Raw genomic sequence first — 10,279 nt, 5'->3', positions numbered from 1 at the left:
TTTTCTACATGTCACATGCACATCCATTGTTGAGTTTATGAGTTTACTTTTATCTTTTAAACAAAAATGGCATTTTACTTTGTACTTGGTTCTGAAATTTTTTCATTTAATACGAAAGACTTTTCAATTGTTTTCTTAGTTAATCATCTAATAATAGTAGACTTTTTAAAAGTTGAAGTTACAGAAGCAAAGTAGTTTTAAGAACACAATGTTAAGTTCCCAGTAAAATGCTCTTTAGTCCACTCAACTTAATTTTAAATACCTTCATGATAGAAAAAGTTCCTTATATTTCCCACTAATGATTCATCTTAAATAGAAAACAAAAATGGTTGCAACATTTATCAATATATTGTAGTTTAATAGAAACATAGATGATACATACAGTTCATCCAAAAGTATTTTTTAATATAAACATCACTTACAAACAAAACCAAATAATGTTGACATTTTAGTTCTAAAAAAAATCATGTTGTTTTAAAACACTAAGATGCCACCTCAATAGTGACCGCTTCACATTTTCCAGTCTCTTGATCTGTGCACGTCACATGTAAAGATCCGTCCCTAAATGAACAAAAAACAACACTCCATAAGCTCATTTTATAAAAACAGAAAGTCCTTAAGAAATTAAAGTAATTAATAAAGAAGAGAATTTTAATTTTTGAAAGAAGAGTATTAGGATAAGGAAGAAACACAATTTCAGTGTCTCTAAATTTAGTATTATATGCTATAATTATGTAGTTTTTAAAAAAAATTTCCTCCTAGACCACTGATACAAAAGATGGGGTTCCTTGAAAACCCATGATGATGAAGATTTTAAGTTCAAGACTTTGTCCAAGCTCAAGATGCACCATGTGATTTTCAAGCCCAGGCCAAAACAAAACTTACCCTAATAAATTCAACATTCTCACTAAGTATGGTCTATGAATTGTCCTGAATATTAATTTTAAAGTGATATACTTGCAAGACATATTGGTAAGGATGAACTGCTGTTAGGGAAATGGTAACAACTGGATATATGCAATAATTTATTTCCTAGAGATTTTCTGTAGCAACAATAAATTAAACTTATCCTTTCACAGGACAAATAATATGAAATCTGCAAATCTTAGAAAATTATATTTAAAATTAATAAAAATTATATCCCAACTTGCATGAAACAGTTTTCTGGTTGACTACCCCAAAATAATTAGAGTTCATAAAAAATTTAGAATACAAATGACCTGAAATATACTTTTCTTTGTAAGATACAGTAGTTCTTCAGGGCAAAAAAGAAATGTAAATCACTAATAAAATATTTAAGTTTTGACTAAACGATTTCCCCAGAAGGACAATGGCTGAAGAATCAATAAACTAACAGAAAAGGTCAAGTCTCAAAGTGCATTTTCTTAGCATCAGAAGTAGTTTAATTTTGTACCTTTTCATAGTGAGAACAGCTAATATGTCATGTAATCCATTTTCTTTTTTATTTAAATCCTGGAGTATAACCTGTTTATACAGAAACAACACAAAGAGGATTCAGTACTTTGACATATTAATAAGCAGATGAATCAATTATTTCAATGGATTAAATCCTACTTATTACTTAAATAAAACTTTTAAAATAAGGCAGTTTTCAATTTTCCTATCAGTTATCAAAATTCAGAAAATTAAGCATTCTTAACTATGAAATAAAAAATCTCCTCCAGGAGGGCACAGAAGATAATTAATATATTTGCCCCTCTTAAATGCCATGTCCTAGATTAAAATGATTGCAGACTACTTTTCTTTTTAGTAATCAAGCCATACCAGTAACATGCAAATTATATTTTGGTAAGCCTTCTATATATACTTTAAAAAATTTAAATGTTTTAAATTGGAAAACATAGTTGAAAGAAATCTGTGGCAAGTTAGAGATGCTAATGACTTTACCATAAAATTCCTCAGTTTCCTAAAGACAGGTAAACTAATAAACCAAGTTTGGAAGTAACTTTTCAAATTCTGTCATTATCAAGTTTTATGACCTTAAGCATGACACTAAGAATCTTGCTTTACTCATTTGTAAAAGGAGATTTGAACAGATGGCTTCTCTAAAAAATTCTCTCTCCAAATTCAGTGTGCGTGGCTCTTTTCCTTCTGACATCTGTGTGTGTGTATGTGTATGTATACATATGTATATATCTGGGTGTGTGTGTGTGTATATATTATATAAAATGCTGATAGTAGTTGCAGAGTCTCACAGTAGTATATGAAGAGAAAAGGTGGTAAGTGTATGAGAATGAGAAGCTAAGGGAGTAGCAAGACTGCCACCTGAGGTTAGAAATGTGGCACACAGGCAAGTGCTTAGATAGTAATACACAACAAAAATATCTGGACGAGCTTTTGAAACCTTTACCAGTTGAAGCTGCCCTTCTCCAGTAGATTTTAAGATGTTAAGCCTGAGATGGAGTCCAGACAAGTTATATATGTGTGTTTTCATTATTCTTTTGTTGAAACCAGAAAATGGTTATAAAACTGAAGATATACATTCTCTTGTCACCTACATTTGTTTTATTTTTAAATAAAAATAATTCATGCTCATGTCCTGTGATGTTTATAAAAAATTCAGTATAAGGTGTTAAAAAGTAAGCAAACAAAAAAACAAAAACAAAATATCCTCAAACCCTCTTGGTATCTTCAAAACTACCCATGTTAAGCTTCCTTAACAGTTCAAATACCTATAGCTATCTACATACTTCCACACACCTACCCAAACACCTCTTCCCTCCCATGGACCCGTGCCCTCAATCTTTTTAATGAAATACAAATGATGTTCCACAATAAATATGGTCCTGTAGTCCTTGCGTGTGCATATTTTCATGTAACTATATTTCTTGGGCATGTTCTAAGCAAATAACATTGCTCCTCTCACTCTTTTAAAATGATTAGAGGGGACTATATAGTATGAAATGTGTAGTATTTTGAAAAGCAAACTTACCCTGGATCAGAAGCAACATGGTTTAATAGAAACAACATGGGCCCAAGTATAAAACCAACCTGAGGACAAATCAGCTCAACCAAGAAAATAAGGTATTTACTACCATAAGCCTGTTTCCTAATCATCTACAAAATGCACATAATGTCTACCTCACAGCATTTTGAGAATATGTAAAGTGTGTAGTACAGCACCTGGCATTTAGGAAACAAAAAGTGACATTTCCCCTGCCACTCACTGTATCACCAAGGAAGGTCAAGGACTCAAACAGAAAGAATATAAATCCAAATTGTATTGTGTTTTTATTTTCCTGACACTTTCAAATGAAAATTGTCTATTTCTTCTTTCTTACAGAAACGAGTAAATGGAAGTAATCCATTCATAAAAATGTGTTAGATGTCTTATATATTTTCTATTAATTATTATTAAACTGAATTTAATCCATAAAGAAAAGCTAGACAGTTTCATGTGACTAATTCATAATCCACTTTTCATATTCACCTGTGCAAACTTGTTTTCCTCCTTTGCAGAGTTTTTCCCCTCAGACTCATACAGTTCAAGGCACACTGAAGATATACTTCCAGGGGCTTGTAATGTGTGTTGTCTTCGAGCTGGCAAAGGAGTCCCTGATGGAAACAGTACTGTAAAACTGTTGGCTCCTGATTCATCAACTCCCTAATAAGCAGGAAAATAATATGCATATCCCTTGATATTTATTGTTACAATGATAAAAAACCATTCCTTTAAAAATGTAATATATATTTCTTGCTGATAATTGTTGCAAACTATAGACAGACAAGAGAGTAAAATAGAAATAATCCTTAATCCCAACCCACTTTAAAAATAAATTAAAACAGCCCTGGCTGAGTGGCTCAGGTGGTTGGAGCATTGTCCTAGGCGCCAAAAGGTTTCAGGTTCAATCCCAGTCCAGGTGCATATGACAGGCAACCGATCCATATTTGTCTCTCACATTGATGTTTTTCTCTCTCTTTTCCCTCACCCTCTCTAAGTCAATGAATATATCCTTGGGTAAGGATTAAAAAAAACGGAAACATATCTCTCTACCTGTATTAGAAATTTATGATTAAAATTACAGTAATTAAGGAATTAATATGGTACATAAATACTAACTTTATATAAAACCCATTAAAAGTTAAATTATAAATACAAATTTAAAATTATTACGAGTACATAAAGTTTTATTGTGAAAACATGGTATGAACGAAAACTTATGGCATCAAATTTATATCACTTTTACAGAAAAGGAAAGCTAAATGTACCTTAACTAAGATATCTTTGGCTGAACACTCTATCTTCAGAGAGTCTTCCACTAAAAGGTTTTCTTTCCCAATAAGTATTCCTGCTTCTATAGCTGCACCAATAGGGATAACCTCATCAGGAAGGATAGAATTTAGAAGCTCGACCGCTGGGAAAAGATCTTTAATCAGTTGCTGTAGCCTTGGAATTCGAGAAGACCCTCCACAAAGGACAACCTAAAAAATAAAAATAATTTTCAGTTTCTTACTTTTAGAACACTTTTTCTCAAAAATAAGTGTAATAGGCTGATAGCAGGCTGACCCATCTTTTATCATATGTAATGGTATAAGAAACCGTATTTTAATATTATTTTGTTATACTTGCCAAATAAATTCATATATAAATCATTGTCACTGAAAAACTTTATGTAAAACCTCTCCTTTTTGAGTTTGTCCCTTAAATCACCTGGCTCTGATAGTGAATAGGCTTGCGTTCACAGGACTGTAGCAAACTAACACTTAAATCCAGGGAAAAAGCATCTCATTCCCCAAGGCACTACACCTGGGCTCACCCACAGAGGGACAAAAAGGCCCATTTCCCAGTTCCTCCCCAGAAGCAGTCTGACCAGTACTGTCATAGCTGCTGCCTGAAGGTCTGGCTTCTAATCAGCCTGTAATGAGATGTTGATTGGGATGGTCTTGGCACAGCCTCAACTACTAAGGGCCAATGAGGACAAAGATGGTAGCTTAGATGTACACAAAGGTTTGAGAGGCAAGAAGGAACTAGGGTAGGCCTGACTGACAAGGTTCACTTCCTACACAAAACCAGCCTGTCAAGACTGGAAGAGCTGGCAGTTTTATGTAATGCACAGAAACCACCACAAGGAGTCAAGATAAATGAAGATACAGGAGAATATGTTCCAAACAAAATAACAAGATATATCTCCCAAAACTGATCTTAATGAAACAATGATAAGCAATTTACCTGGTAGAGAGTTCAAAATAACAGAAACTAAGATGTTCACTGAAGTGAGGAGAGTAATGCATGAATAAAGTGAGAATTTCAGCAAAGAGGTAGAAAATATAAAGGAACACCAAACTGAAATTATAGAGCTGAAGATTATAATACTTGGACTAAAAAGTTCAACAGGAGGGTTCAACAGTACAGTAGATCAAGCAAAACAAGGGATCACTAAACGCAAATATAGGGCAAAGGAATTCATCCATTTAGAGAAGCAAAAAAAGGTAAAAAAGAATAAATACAGCTTAAGGGGATTATGGGACAAGAATAAATGGGCCAATATGTACGTTAAAGGGGTCTCAAAAGGAAGGGAGAGAAAAGGGCAGAAAGCTGATTAAAAAGAAATAATGACCAAAAGCTTCCTCCATAAACTGGGGAATAAAACATACATCCACATCCAGTAAGCCCAAAAAGTACCAAAATAAGATGAATCTAAAGAGACCCAAGTTGATGCACATTATAATAACATTATCAAAAGTCAAAGAAGAATCTTAAAAGCAGTGAGAGAAAAGCAACTTTATATATACAAGGGAACCCCCATAAGACTATTAAGTAGTTATGTCAACAGAAATCTTGCAAGGCAGATGGGAGATATTCAAAGTGCTGCAAGGAAAAAAAAAATTGTCAGCCAAGAACCCTCTACCCCGCAGCGGTCATTTAGAACTGAAAGAGAAAGTTTTTATACTCAAATAAAAGCTGGAAGAGCTCATCACCACTAGACAGACTTTATAAAAAAGTGTTAAAGGGAGTTCTTCAAGTTTAACAAAAATGCTAATTAGTAACATGAGAACATAAGAAAATATAAAACTAACTGATAAAGGTAAATATATAAATTCAGAGTAGTCTAATATTGTAATGTGGTGGTAAGTCATTAGTATAAAGATTAAAAGACAAAAGCATTAAAAATAACTACAATAATTTGTTAATGGATATACAATATAAAAAGATAATAAATTGAGACATCAAAAACATAAAATGTGCCCTCAGTAGTGTGGCTCTGGGGGTTGAGCATCATGCTGCAAACTGAAAGGTGGCTGGTTCAATTCCCAGTCAGAGCACATGCTTGGGTTGTGGGCCAGGGCTCTGGTTGGGAGCCTGTGAGAAGCAATGGATCAATGCTTCTCTCACACATTAATGTTTATCTCCCTCTTTCCCCCTCCCTTCCCCTCTAAAAATAAATACAATCTTTTTTTAAAAAACCATAAAATGTGGCAGGGGGAGTGAAAAATGTAGAGATTTTTGTATGTTCAAAGTTATCAGCTTAAAATAGGCTATTATAATTTAAGATGATTTATGTAAGCTTGTGGTAATCACAAAACAAAAACCCATAGCAGATAAATAAAAAATAAAAAGGAAATCAGAACACATCATTGCAAAAAAAAAAATCATCAAATCACCAAAGGCAAAGAAGACACAAATTAACCAAACAACAGGCAGAAAACAATAAACAAAATGACATTACTAAGTTCATACCTATCAAAAATCACTTTAAACTATTTCTATACACTAACAACAAATTAATGGAAAGAGAAATTAGGAAGACAATCTCATTTACAGTAACATCTAAAAGGATGAAGTACTTAGAAGAAAAATCATCAATAATCACTTCTTATTTCACAGTCTTTTTATGGATGTTCTCAAAGCTCAGTATGTTGGAGAAGAGGATCAACTGATGAAAATTAGGCCTCGTTAACATTAGGTGTGAAATGACAGGGGTATCATATCTCATGTCAGGGTATGAGGAATACAGTTGAGGGATTCAAAGATAAAACAGACAAGCATGTGCCCTTGCCCGGTGGCTCAGATGGTTGGCGTGTTGTCCTGTGTACATCAAGAGGCTGTGAGTTCAATTTCTGGTCAGTGCACATAGTAGGTTGTGGATTTGATCCCCAGATTGGGGCATATAAAGGAGGCAACAAATGGATGTTTCTCTCACATCAATGTTTCTCTCTTTGAAAAAACCAATAAACATATCCTCGGGTGAGGATTAAGAAAAAAGAAAAGTATGTTTGCCATGGTCAAGTTCCCTAAAAGGTCTGTTTTGAAGGTCAGAAAAAAGAAATCTTCTCTAAAATCTTGAGATCCCACATAAATACCAGGAGGTGAAAAATGTAGACTATAGCCCTGGCTGGTCTGGCTCGGTGGCTCAGTGGATTGAGTGCAGGCCTGTGAACCAAAGGGTTGCCAGTTTGATTCCTAGTCAGGGCACGTGCCTGGGTTGTGGGCCAGGACCCCTGTAGGGTGTGTGCAAGAGGCAACCACACAGTGAAGTTTCTCTCCCTCTCTCCCTCCCTTCCTCTCTCTCTAAAAAAATAAATAAAGAAAACCTTTAAATAAACCCATTGTGAATTTTTTTTTAAAGGAGAATGTAGATTATGTTTTTTCAAATTTTTCATATTTGACATGGGAAAGCTTTGTTACTATGAACCACGTCCCTGAAAACCTTAGCTTTTGACATTTTTATTTAAAAGAGTAAAAAACGTATGAATAATGTGTTACTATTAATGATGACAGTAACCATCAAGTTTTAAATAAATTCTTTAAGCATCTAGTCTGTAGTATGAGATTCTTTTTGAAAACTTACATTTTAATAGGAAATACATCTTTCAAACAAAAATAACTATTTTAATGCCTTTTCAACTATAATTTTCACAGTAATTTAATAAAATAAACTGCTATTAAAAAATCAAACCACCTTATCTACTTGGGTATTTAAAAACATGAATCTAAAACAATGAGGAAAATAAAAAATACTACAGGTTATTCTGAAAATAAAGAAAATAAAAATCTATCAAAGTTAGTGGAATAATACTAAGGCTATTAATAATTAAAACTACAGTTAATTTTTTATTAGGGAAAAAATTAAATGAAATAAATGAGTTAGCATTCAATATAAGAGTTTAGAAAAATAATGAAAGTGTCCTGGGAAGGCTGGAAAAGAAAAGCAGAACTAGACCAATTAGAATAGAGAAAAACACAACTTGAAAAAAAATCTCAGAATGTTTTTTGTGGGGTTAGTGGCAGAAGTTGGAGTAAATAACAAAACCATTACCTATCAATCAGGGAAGGAAGAAAAGAAAAAAACTCAGAAAAAAAAAAGAGAGAGAAATTGGATTGTTTTAATTCAAGAAACTTTTTTTTTATACTTTTAAGTTTTAGTATAAAAAATACATAAAATTAAAAATTATGCCCTGACTGGTGTGGCTCATTGTGTTGGGTGCCATGGGTTAAATTCCCAGTTGGGCTCATGCCGGGGTTGTGGGCCAGGTTCCGGGTGGGGGTGTGTCAGAGGCAACAGATCAATGTTTCTCTCTCACATCAATGTTCCTCTCCCTCTGTCCTTCTCCCTTCTCATCTCTCTGAAAATAAGTAAAATCTTTTTAAAAATTACAAGGACATTATGCAAAGTTATATATTAAAAATTCAAGAAATCATTATGAAATAGGTCTATAAAATACTCAAATTCAAAATTGAAGCAATAAAGAGAAATTAGGAAAATTATAAAAACACTTCAGGAATTAGTTTCAGATAAAATCTGTTTATAGATAAATTCTTTAGAATTCTTGAGGAACAGAGAATATCCATGTATTAAATACTAATCTGGAATACTTAAAATGATGAAAAGGTATTCAATTCATTTTATAAGCACCTGTAGCCCAGGAACAAAACTGAAAACAAACATCTAAAAACAAAACCCTCTGGACCAGAGGGTGCAAAGTAGCAACTTGCAAATTACATCAGGTAAGACATGTTTTATCTCTCCACACAATGTTTTAAAAAGTTCTGTATTAGTTACTAACATTTAAACATTACAGTTGTTTTAATTAAGAGTCCTTATTTTGGGCATCTCTTAAAAAGCCAAAGGTTCCAATAGCTCTGGCTTGCTTTCCTGAAAGGTAGCCATCGGCAGGTGGGCAGCAGCTGCCCCCTTGGACTAGGAGCTCCTATCTGTAGGTGGCACAGCCACCAAGACCTGCTGTGGCTCTCACACCAGCTAGTGGGCATTTGCCATTAACAATCACACTTGTGCTCGTGCTTTCTTACAACAGAGTTCAATGTAAAACTTTTAAAGCTCTTTAAACCCATCTCTCAATCTAGTAGGAGAATGGAAGACCAAGAAGAGTGGGTGTTCCAAGAAAAATAGTAGGGAGCATACTTTTTTGCAGAATGGAATGGTCAGGTAACTCAGCTGTACTATATGGCTGCTAGCCAGCCTAATTGTGTATTTTTCTATGTATGGAAAGAAATTGACTTTTTAAAATTCATCTGTAGGAATAACAGCATAGATATAATTCAAATGCTGTTTTTCTGACATTATATTCCACATAAACATTACTAATATTTCTGTCCCTATAAAGATTGATTTGTTCATTCCTAGAGATTTTACACAAGAACTTGAAAAATAATTCTAAAGCTCTCTGGAAAAAAAGTATGCATAAAGAGAATTTTTAAAAACTGCAATGTTAATAATGAAGGTTTATACCTACTCAGAAAATAAATTGCTTTTTGATGAGCAATTTGGTAATAAATACTAAATCTTAAAATTTCAGAATTAACTCCCAAATTTAGTTTTCAGGAAAGCAAGAATGTTCACAAAGGCACAAAGACTGCTGTTTACAAAACCAAAATAACCTACACAACCAACATCAAGAATTAGTTTTATAAATTATGATACATCCATGCAATAAAATACTATGCATTATTAAAATTGCAGTTGTAGTCCTGGTCGGTGTGGCTCAGAGGGTGGAGTCCATCCCTGTAACTGAAAGGTTGTGGTTCGATTCCTGGTCAGGACACATGCCTAGGTTGCCAGTTCATCCCCAGTCCAAATGTGTGTGACCTCTGTCTTGGCACAGAATCCCAGTCTGGGTGAGTGCGAAGGAAGCCAATCGATGCTTCTCTCGCATTGATGTTTCTCTCTCTCCCTTCCTCTTTCTCTCTAAAAAAGCTAATGAAAATGTCCTCAGGTGAGGATAAAAAGGATGCAGTTGTAGAACCTGGGAACTTGGTTAAAATGGAGGGAGGGATTGATTATATTAATTCATTGATATG

The 10,279-nt window shown here is 33.8% G+C and overlaps 1 protein-coding gene across 2 annotated transcripts in view; it reads right to left on the bottom strand.

The window, feature by feature from the left end:
• Nucleotides 1-335: 335 nt before the first annotated feature.
• The window catches only part of HSPA14 (heat shock protein family A (Hsp70) member 14), a 31,782-nt gene continuing 21,838 nt past the window's right edge, over nt 336-10,279 (bottom strand). Inside the window, exons 11-14 of one of the 2 annotated variants that reach the window (XR_004902724.1) lie at nt 4,231-4,443; nt 3,452-3,576; nt 1,415-1,485; nt 336-561 (exon numbers count right to left, since the gene is read on the bottom strand). Coding sequence is in view for 1 of the 2 variants with exons in the window: in XM_028505464.2 (XP_028361265.1) it covers nt 483-561; nt 1,415-1,485; nt 3,452-3,625; nt 4,231-4,443 (537 nt within the window). In the remaining variant the exon portion in view is untranslated. Of the gene's footprint in view, nt 562-1,414; nt 1,486-3,451; nt 3,626-4,230; nt 4,444-10,279 lie in introns of both variants that reach the window. The other variant, XM_028505464.2, reaches the window with a different exon arrangement.

The sequence above is a fragment of the Phyllostomus discolor genome, chromosome 1 (genome assembly GCF_004126475.2).
Source record: "Phyllostomus discolor isolate MPI-MPIP mPhyDis1 chromosome 1, mPhyDis1.pri.v3, whole genome shotgun sequence".
Classification (NCBI taxonomy): domain Eukaryota; kingdom Metazoa; phylum Chordata; class Mammalia; order Chiroptera; family Phyllostomidae; genus Phyllostomus; species Phyllostomus discolor.
This window is presented reverse-complemented; position numbering and strand designations above follow the sequence as displayed.